The sequence below is a fragment of the Lissotriton vulgaris genome, chromosome 2_1 (genome assembly GCF_964263255.1).
Source record: "Lissotriton vulgaris chromosome 2_1, aLisVul1.2, whole genome shotgun sequence".
In the NCBI taxonomy this organism is placed as follows: domain Eukaryota; kingdom Metazoa; phylum Chordata; class Amphibia; order Caudata; family Salamandridae; genus Lissotriton; species Lissotriton vulgaris.
This window is the reverse complement of record NC_141687.1, coordinates 462,322,618-462,340,778: the sequence shown is the minus strand read 5'-3', so window position 1 is coordinate 462,340,778 and position 18,161 is coordinate 462,322,618. Positions and strand designations below refer to the sequence as shown.

At 43.7% G+C, this 18,161-nt stretch overlaps 1 protein-coding gene across 4 annotated transcripts in view; it reads left to right on the top strand.

Annotated features, from left to right (window-relative positions):
- The window catches only part of OSGEPL1 (O-sialoglycoprotein endopeptidase like 1), a 277,221-nt gene that overhangs the window by 209,456 nt on the left and 49,604 nt on the right, over positions 1-18,161 (top strand). For all 4 annotated transcript variants that reach the window (XM_086955363.1, XM_086955362.1, XM_086955364.1 and 1 more), the window contains one exon: positions 6,527-6,914. In XM_086955363.1, coding sequence (XP_086811489.1) covers positions 6,527-6,914 — 388 coding nt within the window. The remainder of the gene's footprint in view (positions 1-6,526; positions 6,915-18,161) is intronic.

The following is an 18,161-nucleotide window of genomic DNA, read 5'->3' as shown; positions in this document are numbered from 1 at the left end:
AGTATGGCGGGTTCTAGGATAGTTGGGCCAGAACACTGTTTAGGCGGCATAGATTAAGAGCGGTATTCCGGTGTGGCATGAAACCTGATTGATCGGGGTGCACTAATGTGCCAATTACTTTAATCAAGCGCTTGGCCAATAATTTAGCAAAGATCTTAGGTTCCGCATTAAGCAGTGAAATGGGTCTATAAGTCGCACAACTGGTTTTGGACTTGCCCTCCTTTTGGATGACTACAAGGTTTGCGACTCGCTGGTCAAAGGGGAGCACCCCTTCGTTTCTGCTCTCTATGAACATCGCACGGAGGTATGGGACTATCTTATCTGGCCTCAATTTGTATAAATTCGGACCTGATGCCTTGCCTGACTTTACCCCCCGAATTGCCTGTGCCACCTCATCGTCTGTGAGAGCTGACTCGAGATATTCATTGTGTTCATCTGAGAGGGTGGGAAGCCTGATGTCTCTGATCAATTCGCTATTGTCTTCATCTGTGTAATTACCAGTCGTGCAGTAAACCGTTTGATAATGATCTGCGAAGCGATTAGCAATTTCCTGCGGGTCATTTATGGGGACTGCGTCCTCCCCTTGCAACTCTGGCACCAGCGAACCGCCCACTCCCTCCTATCCAGCCATGCAATTAACTTTCCTGCCTTATCGCCATGCTCATAGATTCTGCTCTGCATATCTCTGCCCAGTGCCCTGGCTCTATCCTCGGCTATGCTTTTAAATTTGTCTGGTTTCAACCTAAGGAGATGCATCTTTTCGGGTGTCACAGCCTGCTCTAATTCTTCTTCCAAACTCAGTATTCCCACTTCTGCTCTTACCAGCTCAGCCTGTTTTTTTCTTTTTCTTTCCCACTATCAGGGATGGAGTTTACAAGTGAATAACTGTTTAGTAGGCTTCCCATAATGTCTCGGCAGAGTCAACAGTACCCTTGTTATCTTGGAAGAAGTTATCAGTAGCTTGAGCTATTTTTTTCCGGGTCTCCGGGTCTTTCAGGTACAAGGAATTAATGGGAGCTATTTTACCGGAGATCATCTGACCCAGGATTACATTAATCAAGACCGGAGAGTGGTCCGAGATGCCCCTATCCAGGTGACGGACTTCCCGGATGTTGAATGCCTGTGTTGCCGGAACTAGGATATAGTCAATACGAGAGACTATTGTGAGCTCCCGACAGGAACGTATATTGAGTCCTATCTGGATTGTGGGACCTCCAACCACCCACCGGTCCCATGGACTTGAGAAAGTCCGGTAGCCACTTCTGGGAGGGTCTGAGTTCCCGTGGTGGATGACGGTCCAGGGTCCCAGACATCACTGCATTGAAGTCTCCTCCTATCACTAGGAGGCCTACTGGGAGCGACAAGAGAATATTACCCAAGTCCTTGAATGTGTCATCTTGAACGCCCGGAGGAACATACACAGAAACAAACGTTGCTGTCTTGCCCTCCCATACTCCCGAGACCCCGACATATCTACCCCGTATGTCCGACCATGTGGTTTGTACTGTGAAAGGGAATGTGTTTTTGGTTAAAATGCCCACCCCTTGTGACCCCGTCGTGAAACCTGCATGTGCCATCAGCCTATATTCTCCCTTGTTTAGAGCTTGACGTGTTTCCAATAAGGTGTGTTTCTTGTAGGAGGATGACATCGGGGGCCTGTCTCCTGATATATTGGTTGACCATACCCCGTTTCAACTTGCCACCCAGACCATTTACGTTCCAGCTGAGGACTCTACCCCCTATTTCCCAATGTGTGCCCATCTTTATTGAGGCATAGAAGCCGCTCCTGCCCGGTCGTCCATATTGGTGTTGTCGAAAAAACAAACTCCACACACAACACAAACATAAAAAACTATATTTTTCCCTCCCAACTACCCCCCTTCCTGCACCCCTGCTCTCTGGGCTTCAAATTGCCCATAACCCAACTTGCAGAGTCCCTGTCGCCCTACAAGATACTAAAAGTAGAAAAGTGGGGTACGTGGTGCTCCCTCCATCCCCCTCCCCCACCCACAATCTATAACGATGTGTGATACAGTACATGCAAGCCTGCAAGTCTGAAATATCTGTCTCGAAGGCTCATCTTGCCCGCTGTGTTGACCATCAGGCTGTCCCGTCATAATTATGGCCTCCCTTCAGGGATCAGGTGGCGGTGCAGACCTACCCCCAATACCCCCCACTCCCCGCGCAGCCCCCCCAGAACCATCTCACCACAATGTTCTGTGAAAGGCAATCAGCGAGTCTCCAGCCAGTCCGCCACTATATCCGGGTTGTCAAAACACCTGGCTCTCCCTTCTGCCTCCACTCTAAGCCTAGCCGGGAACAACATGGCCTATTTGTACCGTTTTCTCATAACGCCTTCTCGATCAGGAAGGAGCGTCTCTACCTCTGTACTAACTGGTGGAAGACCGGGAAGAAATTTATGTCCACATTTTCATGTTTTAGGGGAGGCCCCGTCCGGCAATGCTGAAGTATCACGTCTCTGTCCCTGAAGTTGAAGACCCTAGCAAGGATCGGACGAGGGGAAACCCCAGGTTTCGGCCTTCATCCTGGGTACTCTATGCGCTCTCTCGATAACAAAAAACTTTCCGAGCCCCCGGGGCTGCAATATTATGATGGTAAGAGTCTAATTACAAGTTAGGCGGTCTTGCTATCATACCACAGCTGCAGCGGTCTGAAGTACACCATGGAGTTGGTGGTCTTCCGCCTACCCTATTTCAATCCATGCAGCCTAAAACACCGGCCCAGTCAATGGAGTGCGTCCCGCCGGCGATGGGGCAGACTGCAATACTGGTGATTTGTACTCAGTCGCCATCAGGTCTTCCGCAGAGCAGATTACAAAAACACAGTTGTACTGGCAGTCCACTTGCATGGGTTTCCCGGCGGCATTAGTCCGTTGCGGTACACTCTCAGGAAAGCACCATTACCGTGGCCATTGCATAGATACTAATGCAACACACCTGATGGCTATTGGCCAATTGGATACACCTTCAAATCATACCATAAAACACATCTAATTTCAGGCCATGATCCTTTGCCACTCAACTGCAGCACAGCACTCTGAAGCAACATATTGGTGAGAAAAGGCAAGACTTTTTTCCCCATCCATTTTACCACTCTCCAGACACTTTTGTAGCACATTTTCTTTTCATCCATTGGTGAGTTTAATTTGTGGATATGGCCAGGCAATAAAATCCACGTTTTTCAGAGGCAGAGTTATCTGTCATGATGATGATGTCATAAAAGTTGAGTCACACTTGTTTGGAGACCAAGTCCAACATTCTACTTTCAGCCACAAAAGCAACATCAGAATAGTAGACACACTGAATGCTGTAGATACCACCTGCGCAGACATTTGGAAATTAGGAAGAAGTGGAACAACCTGAGGGGGAAAGTGCATTTCCTGGCCTCCAAGCAACACCAGGAGTCCCAGAGGAATGGTGGTGGCCCTCCCAGTGCTCCAATCAAAATCTTTCCCTGGGAGCAAGTGGTCTTGCAGATCCCATATTCTGAAGGCTTTACAGAAATACCTGGGGGAGTAGGGTCTGGAAAGTAAAACTAACTGTCACAATACCTCAATGTCCTGTTTGCTCTCAACAGGCTTTTGCCATTGTGTGTGTACCTAGTTTCCCAACATTCATTACTCAAAGTATCAGATATGTTGGATTGTCTCTGTTATTGTTTATTGATGCATATAGGAGCACATGTATCAATCTGCATTACATGCTATTTGTTGTAATATTGTCTGTAAGTGTATTTCAATAAACATGTAGTTCCAGGACCCATGATATGTAATAATGTGAAAATGCATGGTCCATCCCAACTGCATCTTGTCAACAGGTATGTTACACTAACCATTTTGCAAGTGTTGCAAGTACAGATTGAAATGACTACAACTACCTTACACCCACTATAGTTATATGAGAAGAATGCTGTTACTGATGTGTTTGTTTTAATATCTTGCACTTAAAGATTACACACATATGCGTTACACTTGGTGATGCTATTGGTTGTCCTTGATATGCTTGAAGTTAGGGAGGCTGTGCACAGAGACGTTTAGAGGCATGTGCAAAGCGGGCTCTGGCCCAGGCAGCCAGACTTTCAGGGTGCCACCTGATTGAGCCAACCCTATTCCAGGGCTCGAAAAATCCCCAAAATGGTACTAGTCCTGCAGGACTAGTACCTTGAAAAATCTCCTCAACCTAACTGCAACCTACTTGACCTCCGTCTCTGAAAGCGGACCAAATGCGTCAAGATAGCAAGATTTAAAGGCATCTTTATTGCTCATTAACTTTGTGAGCAATAAAAATGCCTTTAAATCTTGTTATCTTTTCATATTTGCTCAGTTTTCACAGACAGAGGACAAAAGTTAGTTTGTCTTTCTGGCGAGTAGGACCTAAAAACAGCTCGCCCTCGTTAAATTTAGCTCGCATATGCGAGCGATCGAGGGGATTTTTCGAGCCCTGTATTCTGCAGTGAGCCTATCCATAGTGACCTTGAAATACTTCTTGAACAGATTGTTTTTATTGACATTTTCCCAAAACTACTTTTTAATGTGGGTGATGTGTGACAGTCTATTACCGATATTTTGCAGAGAAGGTGTATTTCTGTTTCATGAAACATCCATACTTAAGTTTCTTTCATATCAAAACAGGACCTAGCATGTAAAAAAATGGGAGGATGCCACAGAGACTATTTGCTGTAATGTTAGTGAGGAGCTGCTGTTGTATTACAATATTAAAAACACACATCACTATCCATGAATACTTTAGATGTGAATACATTTTGAATTTGGAAGAGTGTGCCTGTACAGTGTCAATGACTTGGGCAAAGAGGGCATCAAAGAGCTGAATTTAGATCAGACATTAAAAGCTGTTCCGAACAAGGTACCCCAAAATAGGTTTGCCCCAGGTACCTCAATCCCCTTTAGAGGTTTCTGCCTGTGCATCTATTAATTAAGGAGTCAATGGAACAGGTAAGCTTGTGGCTTGCTGTCTGTTGCGCTCACAACAGTGTGGGTTTTGGGCGTCATTAAGCAGCAGCAGGACGTGTACGATTGGCTCCAAGGTGGCACAGGGCATGTAAAGCTGAGTACAGGTGAGTTTCTTCCTTATGTACGTCCCTTTCCACCACCCTTGGTGTGGAGGTTTTACCACCACAGTCATGTTGGCAGGAAGGGTCATCATGACTGGGCCGGCGGGGAAACTGGTGGTCCACCCTCCGACAAGCACAATGGACTGTCTGGAAAAAAATAAAGGAACGCCGAGCTGATTTCACAGACCAGGGTGCGGTCTTTCTTTTCTCTTGGACCGCTGCAGTTTCTTTCGGACGCACCGCTGAAGCGGTTTTACAGAACTCGTAGCTGTGACCTTTTAGAGCAGATGTACGTTTAAGATTGTATCCAGCGCACTTCCAGTTTATTTGAAGCCTTTACTTTATTTTTCCGGGATTTCCATTTTGGACATATGATGTCTACCTAAGAGAACTTTCTGTTGCTAAATCAGTTTTGAAGAAGACCCTGTTAAATGTATGCTTTGGGCCGAAATGTCGACTGTTCTGCTTTGACCACTGATTCATTTATTGAAGGACGATATCAAGGAGAATACCCAGATTTGTTATGAACTTTCAGCGTTTTCTTGCATTAGAAGGGTCCTGCTGGTTGAGACCTTTTTATAATGGTAGGCGCACTGTGTACATTGCTGCACTTTTTTCACCTACTTTTCACTTGCACTGCAGTATTACAAGTAGGACATTACCATCGTTTGGAATTGTCACTTGAACTATTGTGACAAATACAAGCATTAAAACAGTATATTTGTGCATATTGTGCTAATCAAGACTGAGTTGCACATGCCGGGCCTAAACTGAGCAAAAGAACGATGGATTTAACCCAGGTCTCCTGACTGGGTGTGAATGTTTGATTCATTCAGTATTCAGTCCATCATTTGTTGCTGCAGTACATCTTTGGTCTAGCAGCAGCAGGGAAGATATATACTGCCCCATGTCCTTCTTAAACCTTCTACCCACAATTATAGGCTGCTGAGGGACTTAGGGAGGGTCTTTGGTAATTCCTTAGGGGTTGGGCATGGTTCACTGTGCTTTGTGGTATCTTCTTTCAATAAGAGGTCACATGGAGGTTGCAAGGAGGGTCATAGAGGCGGCGGTTACACTCCGAACTTAGTAACCAGTGCAAAATGAGAAGACATTCTTATGTTGGGATATCTGTCAGAAATTCCCACTTTCTAATCTTTAAATTTTAATGTTAATGTACATGTTCCTACACATGTTTGAATATGCTTCTAAACAGATGCGTAGCAAACTACAGTTGAGACATTGCATTGGCGTATTATAATTGTTCTAAAATTGGTTACTTTTATTGAGTGCTTTGGAGAAATGTGGTTGTGGTAATTTTCTTTGCCACTGTTTAAAAATAGATAAACATCTGCTTTGTTTGGTGCATTCAACTTATCCATAATAATAAATATTGTAAATAAAAACTATGTTCATGGTTTTATTTTTGTTCTTTTAGAACAGGTGGAATCATTCCTCCAATTGCACAGCGCCTCCACAGAGAAAATATTGAACATGTTGTAAATAAGGCGATGTGTGCCAGTGGTGTCAGTCCACATGAACTCTCTGCCATTGCAACCACTGTCAAGCCTGGACTTTCTCTAAGCCTGGGAATAGGCCTTGAATACAGTTTGAAGCTGGTGGACCACTATAAGAAACCATTCATCCCTATTCATCATATGGAGGCACATGCCCTTACTGCCAGACTGACGGAGCCTGTGCAGTTTCCCTTCTTGGTGCTTTTAATCTCTGGTGGTCACTGTCTTCTGGCCATTGCTCGAGGAGTGTCGGACTTTCTGCTTCTTGGGCAGTCTTTAGATGAAGCACCAGGAGAGACATTTGACAAGGTAATTTAAAACAATATTTGCATGAGAAGCTTTGAAGTTTTTTTGTTTTAAGGTAATACATATACCAGGAGAAAAACTCAGATTGAAAAGACAACATTCACTCACTAGTGTGTATTAATATACGCATATTTAATCTTAATACAATGTTTTGGGCCTGTACAATAGAAATATTGGTACTGTGACATCTGGTTCTCAATTCAATTTCAATTATAAATCTTTATTCGGCACTTAAAAAGACACCATAAAAGTACATACACAATGAATACACATATTAAAAACAGATTTAAAAAGTGAGTTAAAAATAAGAATGGGCTAAAAATGCATTTCATGAATGAAGGGGTTAGAGGGAATATCCTTACATGGGGCTCTTTTTAAATAGCATTAGAATCAATTATTTCTCTCGTGTTCCTTAACCGCATTGCAACCCTGATAAAACTTACAGTACAAAACAACGTATGAGCATCTGAGGCTTCCTGAAGAAACCTCAAGGCCCTTTTTGCTTGTCTAAGTTTGGTTTCTTTCAGGATCCCTACTAAAAACTTGCGTCTTGGGACAGAATAAAAGGGTCTAACGGAACAAAGTGAAGGGTATCCTGCGGAGACCTAGAGTCACAGCCGCAGGTACCCTTCGCCTCCACTGTGAGAGTGAACCCAGAGGGAACAGCAAGTAAATGATGCAGCATATTTAGTTTGAATCGAGTCATATAGAATCGGTCCTGGGCGTTATGCATCACAGCGAGGTATGGTAGGCTTACATCTTTCCACCTCAGCTCTAGTCCTAATTGTCCATTCTGAGAAAAGTTTTTTAACCATTGTTTTATTCTGACCGGTTAAGGATTCTGGGTCTGTAAAGAGATTTTTACAGCCAATTGCCTCCATGGAGTCCTTTACATACTTCAGCCATGGTATGTGACCCCCTCTGTCACGTTTCAAACAGTCTTTTAAAATTTGTCTTGTAAGGTCCGCTTCTGGATTAGTCCAGATTTTAATCCAAGCAAGGAGAGGTTTAATTTTAATACGGTCTTCAATGTAGGTCTCCCCTACTTCCTCGTGAATGATGAAGGCCGGGGTGCTCTGCGGCAATTTCAAGATTCTTCTAAGGAATTTATTTTCTTCCACCTGGATCTGCTGTGATTGTTTGTCTATAAAGCCTCATACTTCTGCTCTGTAGGTGACCTTAGCGCAGCATATCAATCTGTACAGGTTTAGCATTTGCTCTGGGGACCATCTACCAAGTCTTCACCCGTACCCCATGATGGCCCCTGATGACGCCGCCAGTTTCGCTGCATGTTTGTCCACCAGGGGGTTAAAATTCAGTTGGTCATCAAACAATACACCAAGGTACGAGAAAGTCTTAACCTGACCAATCTTATGTGACCCAATTTTATAAGTGAATTTCCCTTTTTCTTTAACTCCTGCTGACATGACGTAAGATTTTTCTAGGTTTGTCGATAAATCGAGTTTAGCCATAAAGTCGACAAAACCATCGATCAGCTTTTGTAGCCCCAATGGAGTTCTGGCTAACAATACCGCGTCGTCGGCATAAAATAATACTGGCACCGCTCGATGTCCAATTTGGAGTGAGTCCACATGCAATTTGATTAGGTCTTTGTCCAGGAGGTTAATGTATATAGAGAACAGGAAGGGCGCTAGAATGCAACCCTGCCTCACTCCACTGGTGCATAAAAAGGGCTCAGTCCTACTTCCCTCTTGATTATATCTCACTGTTGTGGAAGTATTCCAGTGTAAAATTTTTAGGACGTCTACCAGTGGTTGATCCACTCCTAGGTTTAATAATAGGCTCCAGAGTTTTTCTCTATTTACATGGTCAAAGGCCGCGGAGAGGTCCATGAACCCCATATATATAGCCCCCCTGCCAGCGATGTTGTATTTAGCTGTCAGGAGGTACAGGTTCAAGCATTGATCAGTGGTAGATCTGCCCTCCCTAAACCCATATTGGATATCTGTCAAGACCTGGTTCTCCGCCGCCCATTCCTGCAAGCGATGTAAAATAACACGGCCCAATACCTTGGCCGTCACGTCTATGAGGGATATAGGGCGATAACATTGGGGGTCATCACGATTCCCCTTTTTATAGATCAGGACTATGGTTGCCGTTGACCAGGAACGAGGTAGTCCTGCCACCACTGCCTCGTTCAAAACTCTCGTGAGCAGTGGGGCCCAAAGATCTTTGTTGCTCAGGTAAAGGTCGGGGGGTATGCCATCAGGGCCGGGTGCTTTGTTCTTACTCAGTCCTGCTATTGCCAATTCCACTTCTACCAGGGAAAAAAACAATTGTGTATTTGGGTTTAGCCTTGGTCCTTCAACCTGGATTAATTGTCCTGAGTGATTGTAGAGGCTCTGGAAATGGGTCTGCCATTGTTCAGGTAAAATAGTGTTTATTATTTTAGGTGCTCCTGGGTCCTGGAAGCATGGGGTATTAATGAATTTCCAGAATCGCAAGATATCTCGCCTTTCTACTGCCTCCCTTAAATCCTCCCACGCTTGAATTTGTAAGCTCTTTTTGCGAGGTCTCAGTGCTTTTCTGTATTCAGTTCTATACTGTGCTATTTTAAGATTGTCCCTAGGTCTAGACTGGAGACTAAGTTTGAGGTTTTTATGCGCCTTGGTACAATCAGAGTCGAACCAGCGCGGGGTAGAGGGTGCTTTACTGTCTTTAGAGGTCTTTAATAAGTTATCTACATGGCGTGCGATTTCTTCAAATGCACTGACCACTTTTACTCCCCCATGCTGGGATCGAGACATATGTTTATAGCGTTTTGTCCTTCTGTTATTAGTCTTCTGTAGAATTTATCTCCGTCTATCTTGGCCCACTTGATCCTCCTTCCCTGGTCCACTGCCTTTTCTAAAATATCTGTTCTACGTATGGGTTTTTTAAAATTAAAGCCTTTTAATACTAGAATCAAAGGGTTGTGGTCGCTAAAGATGCTTATGTCTATGGCCATACTGCTAATGCTTCTCTTTATGAGGGGTGAGAAATTCAATTTCATATGATGTTTTGACTGTAAATTGTGAGATATCAGAACATCTCTTGTGCAGCAAAGGTTAAGCATTTCAGAAGGACCACTGGGCCCCATTGACCCCACCTTTTGGGGAGCCACAGGTTCCCCACATATTGGCCCTTTTCTTCTTCTAGAAATCAGAGGTGTTTTTGTACAGCATGCAGTTCTGCCCTCCTGTTTCATTTGGTAACTTAACTCAGTAGATCACATGTGTCTGAACTTGTTTCCTTGCACCACAAATACCTGATAAACTCATATTCCAAGTATGATGCTTGTGCCAGTCCCATTTCTTCTAAATGACCCCACTTTGTTTATGATTAAAGTGCCTTAACTGAGGGACCCCCTGTCTGAAGAAATTCTCTCTAAATCTTTCTCTCCGTTTGGAAAGTAGGCTTCCTTGTAGACCATTGACCTTCAGGTGTTCTGTCCTGTGGATGTTAGAAGAGGTTGTAGCATGAAAACTGAGTTACCTCTCTAGGCTACTGGTGAGTGTATCCTAATTTTCATCCCTCTCCTCATGCTTCCGTTGGGTGATCTGATCCCTTAATGTTGAATATTTGTAATGCCAGCTGTTAGAAATGGCATTGGTTGTTAAGTTGTTACCCTGTCCAAGTAGGGACCCTTCTTATTAGTCAGGATAAGGGGGGATACACTACTGAACTCACCCCTGGTCACCCCCTTCGTAGCTTGGCACAAGGAGACAGGCTTATCTCAGAGGCAATGTGTAAAGCATTTGCACATAACGCACAGTAATACAGTAGAAATAGTACAAAAGGACACCACACCAGTTTTAGAAAAATAACCAATATGTATCTGTGCCAAAAAAAGACCACCATTCAGTAATCAAAAATATGCCCTTTGCAAAAATGACTTCAAAATGCAGTTCCTTAAAGCCGGTAGCTCTGTCCAGGGGTACCGCGGTGCGGAAAACAACAGAATCCAACAGTTCCGGCCGACTGTGTCGGTGTGGACCGGCATCAGTATCAGCAGACTCATAAACAGTACCTTTGGTTTCAGCCAACCAGGTTGGTGTGGGCCGGTCACGGCAACCGTTACAGATGCGAGGTGAAGCATAGCGGTGCGGCGTGTGCGGCCCTCAAGTCGCGTTGCAGGCATCAGATCATTGACGGTTGTCCAGTGGCATTGGTGAGACCAGGGCTGCAGTGCGAAGCGGTATGGTGCTCGGTGTGGGGCTGACAGGTCACAGTGCAAGCGGCGTTGACCCAGGCTCGGTGGTATGGGGTGGTGCTTTGTGGGACTTATGAGTGGTGCCACCATACCATGGGTGTCAAGGTCGGCGTGCAGTGTCGTAGTCGGTGAGACCTGAGCAGCGAAGCGGTGCGGAGTGCGTTGACAATAGGTTGCATTACAAGCAGCAGCTCGGTGGAGGTCGTAGTCGTCAGTGAGACCACGGTTGCGGTGTGAAGTGCGGCAGTGCCTTCAGGACATGAAGCCAGCAGTGACAGTGACAGTGTCCGCTGCTTTCCCTCTCTGTCGCAATTGAAACCCACGGTTTCAGAGGTGGTACCCATAGGTAAGTAAAGTCTTTGCTGTTTCTGTTCCATTTCAAGCCCTTGGAGATACTCAGCAACAAGTGAAGAAAGTTCAGTCCAGACCTTTCACTGCCCAAAGCAGTACAACCCAGCAAAACAACAACACACCAAAGGGGCATTACTCCTCCTGGCAGTTCTCCCAGCTCTTCTTTTTGGCAGTTCCCTTGATCCAAACTAGTTCTAAAGTTCTGGGGTCTGTGCACTAATATTTATACTCAGTTTCTCTTTGTTCTCTTGGGTAGAGTGTCTGGGCTCAGTCCAAACCAGTTTGGTCCTCTCTGGCCCAGCTTCCTGTCAGGAGGTGGAAACAGCATTGTCCTTGGCAGACCAGGCCTATTCAGGTGCAAAGAAATCTAATCCTACTTCTCTAAATGCAGCCCAGGTCTATTCTGCTCAGCGTTGACTCATCCAGGAAAGGCAGGACACACCTCAACCCCCCATTGGCTGTCTGAAGAGACTGCACATTCCCATCCCCTGTCACTCCAAAGCCAGACAAACAATCCACAACCCAGCAGAGGCACCCAGGATGGCTACGCAAGAAAGTGGTATTTTCAAACACAGAACATAAAAATCATCTTTACTAAAAGATGCATTTCAACATTGTGAGTTTAGGCGTCCCAATGAGTAGATTTACTCGTATACTGCTTCCCAGTACTTTCCATTCAATCCAATGGGACAGAGAGCCTTTCAATAGGGAAAAACTAAATATTCTGTCTTTCACTATCAGGACATGTCCAATCCCAGTACATGTCCTACCTTTCAAATACACCGCACCCTGCCTATAGGGGTACCTTGGGCCTGCCTTACAGGTGACCCACATGTAATAAAAGGGAAGATTAGGGCTTGGTAAGTTGGTGCACTTGCCACGTCAACATGGCAGTAAAACCTCCATGCAGAGACTGCAGTGACAAGTCTGAGAACCCTTTGAAAGGCTGCTCCTGTGGGTGGAACAATCAGTGCTGCAAGCCCACTAGCATCATTTGGTTTACAGGCCCTGGCACACTCATTGTCCTTTACTAGGGACTTATCAGTAAATCAGATATGCCAATCATGGAAACATCAATCAATAATACAATTTACAATAGGAGCGCTTGCACTTTAACACTGAACATCAGTGAGAAAGTGTGCAAAGACACTAAACCAGCAAAAACAGAGTCAAAACCAGAAGGTCAGAAAGCAAAAAGACAGGGGAAACATGCCAAAAGATGATAGGTCTAACACCAGCTCTAAGACCACCGGTAGCACCCTTGGCTAGACCAATCACATAATAGCAGATCCTTATCCTTGGGTATTGTCATAGTATAATGGAGCCCGAATTTGCTTGGAGGTATCTTCTAGGCCCAAATCCAGAGAGGGCCCATAAGTACTTCAAGGCCTCAATCCATATACAAGTCCCCTGAGGGTGCCTCTCACACCTGTCTACTTTGGGGCTTGGTCCAAAGCGCTTCTCAGGCCTAATCCTTGAAGATCCCATCCTAAAGTGTCCAAGGTAGTTCTGCCAGGAGCACTCCTATAACTCTGTCAAGGACTTCAGTTAGGGGCACTCTGGTATTTCTGTGGTTTGTCCAGGGCAAGATAGCCATGAAATTCCAAGTCTTGATCACCTCAGTCTCTTATACCGCTGCTCATGCCTAAAGAGCTGCCAAGACTTCCAAACCCAACTGGGAGCTTATCTATGCAATGAAGAAAGGCTGACCTACACAGAGCCTAATCCTAGCAGCTGATACTGCGCCTGAAGCCGCTTGGCACTACTTTGTACTTCATTTAATCAATGAAAGAGTTACATTGTGGAACTTGTGGAACAAACTTTCTTAGTTCCTAGTTAGATACTCCCAAGCTAAATAAATCAAGACTACTTTAAAAAAGGTATTTGACACTCATCGGAGCTGTGCCGCTGAATCACCATCCTTTTAAAATCCTTTCATTTCAGCTCATCCATTTTCATTCATTATTATTGTATTACATTTCTATACATTTACTCTTTGTCCATCCATCCCTCTCACTTTCCTAGAGTTTGTTAAACGTTCATTATTTTACTTCCATTTTCTGTATTTTATTATCTTCCCGTAATTGTTTACACTTCATTATTAAGAAACACAGTTGTTGCCTTGTGCTTCAGGGTAGTCAGTACCAAAATGTCAGAGGAGACCTGGTTTGGTTCAAGGACTTTGTCTTTACCAACAACATTAGCCTGTTTCAGAGTTATTTGGTCAAAGCAAAGCATAGCAGCCTTTTCTACTGTGACTGGCCTGATACGGAACCCTTTACCAGCGATTAGAACAGATGAAAAGCAGTATATAGATGTGAAACATAAGATGGTGCCCTATTAGGGTATCCCATCACATCCACAAGCCTAAATTTCGGAATCAGCTGCTTTAAAATAAGACTAGAATCCAGTCTCTTCACCCTCTGATTGTGTGGACAAAGATACTAAATTCATTGACATCACTGTTCTGTGAAAGTTATCTTTTCACCTTTGCAAGGGCAGTAGAGAACCCATAGCGACTGAGTGCAAGAGTAAATTGGATATGTGCCTTTTCAAATAAACCAATTGTCTCCTCCACGATAGAGTATGGGAGTTTCAAACTAGCATCAAATATCTATGATGTAAAGGAATTATGTGTTACTATTGACACTGCCGACCATGTAGCGTGCAATATCCCTAATGAATTTAAGCTTCAGTACAGGTTCCTCGTCCGGTAGAGGACTATGCAGAAGAAGGCATTTGAACTTTTCTTCTCTTCTGGCACTTACATGTGACCCATGTTGGAGCCATAAAGTATTGATGGTGGAGAGAATTGTGCTCCTTCCTTAGGCCTGAACATCATTCACAAGAGCCAGGGACACTTTTGGTGCTCAGTCACTAGAGCACTCTTTCAGTCACCTTCCAGCTTGATGGACGTTTAGTGGGTGATGTTGTTGGGTGGAATAGAACCAATTCCTTATATAGAAAGATAATCTAGTTTTCCAATCCCATTTAACTGCTGAACAAGGCAACTGCTGGTCTGTGGATCATCCTGGATCTCCACGTCTCCTGTCTATTCTTGCCCAGTCAGTCAGTCAATATAATGGCTCTGTCCCATTCCAAGTGGAGGATTTGCTAAGTACGACAGAGCTCAAAGAAGCACTTTTCCACTTTCATAAGTTGGATCCTCTGTTTGCCACAATTCTGTAGAGTGGTGCCAGAAATATTTGAAGCTTAAAGCTTATCCCTATTGCATGCTGGAGGAAGTCCAGGATGCAGTTACAGGGCACACATACCAGGAGCTAGTGGTCCGAGCCTGATCTTTGAGGAGGTTCAGACAGATCTCCCAGGGATGGCTCTAGAGCCCAACCAGGAAGTGAATATTATTTCACATTCCGGGGCCCTCAATTGACTTGCACCATGGTGTACTCAAATGATGGTGGGTCTCACTTTGGTCTCCTTAGAGAAACGGGATGCCCTTTCCAGCTTATAAGCAATAGAGTTTTGGCGGTATTTGTTACTCTCATTATTGAATGAGTCCAAAGAAAGGTTAAATGCTCCAGTAGCCCAGTGACAAAAAACAACACTTCAAAATTAGATAACTTTTAATGGGCTAATTAGTAAACTTAAACAGAATACCCTGGAAAGAAAGGGTTTAATATGTTGTCTGGCCCTATATGTAATCCCAAAAAGACCAATGCATGCTCTATATGCAAGGAAAAACGGAGGGATCAAAGAATAAAAAGTAGAATATTACCAAGAATAATAAATGCACTGGTAACCTGCATATCAGGGAACCTGCATATCAGGGAACCTTTGGAGGATGTAATTGTCTGTGCTCTCACTTTGCAACGTAAACCGGAAACAAGAACTGCTCAAACCTATGAAGATTCTGGCATCATGAGGCGGGGTCAAATTCTGTTTTTTTTTTAAGTTTCCTATCAGAATACAGATATTACTGATAGTTACCTCCTTCTTAAGGGATGGCTGTAATCAAAGAAAAGGCTACCAGCTCAGGAATACACCCCGGGGAGACCTGAACAATGCACAATGCAGGAAGTACACAAAAGAGCAGATCCCTTTTACCCCATCATTCTAAGACCGGAGAAGAGGGGACTTACTGGCAAACGATGTGCTGAAGAAGGGGGATTGAGGCTAGCCCAAAGTACCAACTCCAGCAAGCTGGTGAATTTGGTCCTGCATAGATCAAATCTGAATATCTCTCAAGACTCTTGGTCAAACCCTCTTACCTTTCGTCCTTAAATTATAGGTTACTCCATTCTTGTACGAGGCAGTGGGAGAGGATCCCAGGCAACATATAATCCGCTCCTTAAAGGACTAACGAAATAAACCAGCTAAACCATGAGGTGTTTATTCCCTGCAAGCAGAAGCAACAGCAGTGTGACTTAGACAACATGTCTCATTAAGAGTTTTGTTTAAAAGAATCAGTGGAAACATTTTGCTTCCTGAGAAATAAGAGACATTGACACTGTTCCTCATAGACAGCCATCTTCCTCTGTCGTTCCTATAGCGCACAGTGCTCAGAGACGTTTTAAGGCATGGGCAAAGTGGGCTCTGGCCCAAGGCCCCAGCCTTTCAGGGGCCCGAGAGAGCCAGCTCTGTACTACAGAGAGTCTTGCCCAGACCTTGAATAATTCTAAACCAGACTTTTGTAAATAGCTTTTTCCTTTACTTTATTTTTAATATCACAGACATTTTGCAGATAATTGTGTTTATGTTTCATGCAATATTCATAAAAAAAGTTTCTTTCAGATCAATACAGGACCCCATATATTAGAAATGGGAGGGTGTCACAGAGATTATTAGCAGTAATATAAATGAGCTGCTGCTGTGTTACAATATTGAAAACTATCCCTGAACATTCGATGTAAACACATTTAGAATTTGGACCAGCGCGCCTGTGCACTGTCAGTGATCTGGCCAAAGAGGGCCTTAAAGAGCTGAAACTGGATCATACAACAGAAGCTATACCGAACAGGGGCCCCCAAAACACGTCTGTCCCAGGGCCCCCAAAATCCTTAAAACGTCTCTGACAGTGCTGACTGACAGAAACTGTGTTTAAATTGATTTATCATGTATATTTCACCCTGGGTTTTAAGAAGTTGTGCTGTGTAAATAGCACGTGTGAAACGATGCGATGCGTCATGAACGTTGTTCATGAAGCATCGCTAAGCTATTAATCTAAAATCCTTAATTTTTAATTTTTATCCAGATGCATTTCACAGAGTTTTGCTGAGCAAGTAAGACCTCCTGCATATATGCAAAGTCCTAAATCTCTCCCCGGAACGGCTTAAACTGGTTGCCCCGACCCAATGACTAGGGGTTTTCAGACCATTGTGCCATAAAAAGTCTATGAAGCAAGTAGGGGCTCGCAGTGCTCAAACCCTGCACTCAGCACAGGACTGTAATCAAAGCTTCTTTTCAGTTTATTAGGAAGCTGTTGAAGCCACGATTCTATCTTTTCAATTCGCCTGCGTGGCTCGCACAAGGTCATACCTGCAACTTTAACCAGCATTGCAGTTTTGAAAGGAAAAACCCTTCTCCGGCTAACGAGCCACAGAAGACATCTGACAATTTAGCAGATAAAAACTAAACTACCTTGAATCTAATTGAAACTAAAAACCAGAGTAAAGAGACAACTAAAATCCAAACTCGGCACAGTGTTACTAAATTGATCAAATACTCAAATGCATTAAATCCACAAACATTGATTATTTTACCACACGTCAAGGTCTGTGTCACATTATCAAAGCATACAAAAAAGCGTACGCATGTGTTGTGCACTAATTGCCACAAGACAATTCATTGCCCCTGTGTAATATGCAGAGGTATGCTTGAAAGAGGTGTATGCAGAGTGTAAGTAAAAGTGAATGGAAAATGTATGCGCTTGACTCTTTTCTCTTAATGAATCTGGGCGCTGGAATGGATCAGTGATTCTGCTTGCTGCTGCTCTTCTGTGAATCATTGAGCACCAAGTTAAGTTCTACTTGCAACACCCAGTGGGAATGCTCCTGTGCATGATAGTGTCTGTGTTCACTTACTGACTTCTGCGGATATTCTCTTTCAATTTACTATATTCATAGCATTACTTCAGACACATTTCATGCACATGATTGGGTCAGCATTGAAACACATGCTTCTTTATGATCCCAGACTCATTTTCTAAAGAAAAGCTGTATAATTAAAATGTTTGTGCCCGTTCCGAGAAAATTGTAGATGTAAAAATCCAAAGACTTGTGATGTTGATCCTAAGGTTTAATGAAATACATTCGGTAAATCCGTACCTGCTTACTTCGGGTGTGTAAACGGCCTGTTATGTAATAAACGTGTACAATACCCTCAATCAAAGCTGGTGCATAAACTGTACCACTGTTACCGATTGCACTTTGTGCTACATGTAATGTGTAATATTGAGCTATAAATACTAACTGTCTGTTGTGTTACATCAATCAAGCGGATCATTTAATACATTATACACAAATGAATTATTATAATCATCAGTCTAAGGGATGTGGTTATCATATAACTTTAAATGAGATATGCAGAATGAATAAATCAACCTCTATTGAGATATAAGAGAGTAGAACAATATGCGTATAAACGAAAAAACATGTAATTCATAAACTGCATAATTACATCAAAAAACCTACACATGAGTGAGGGGTACACTTTCTAACAAACATCAT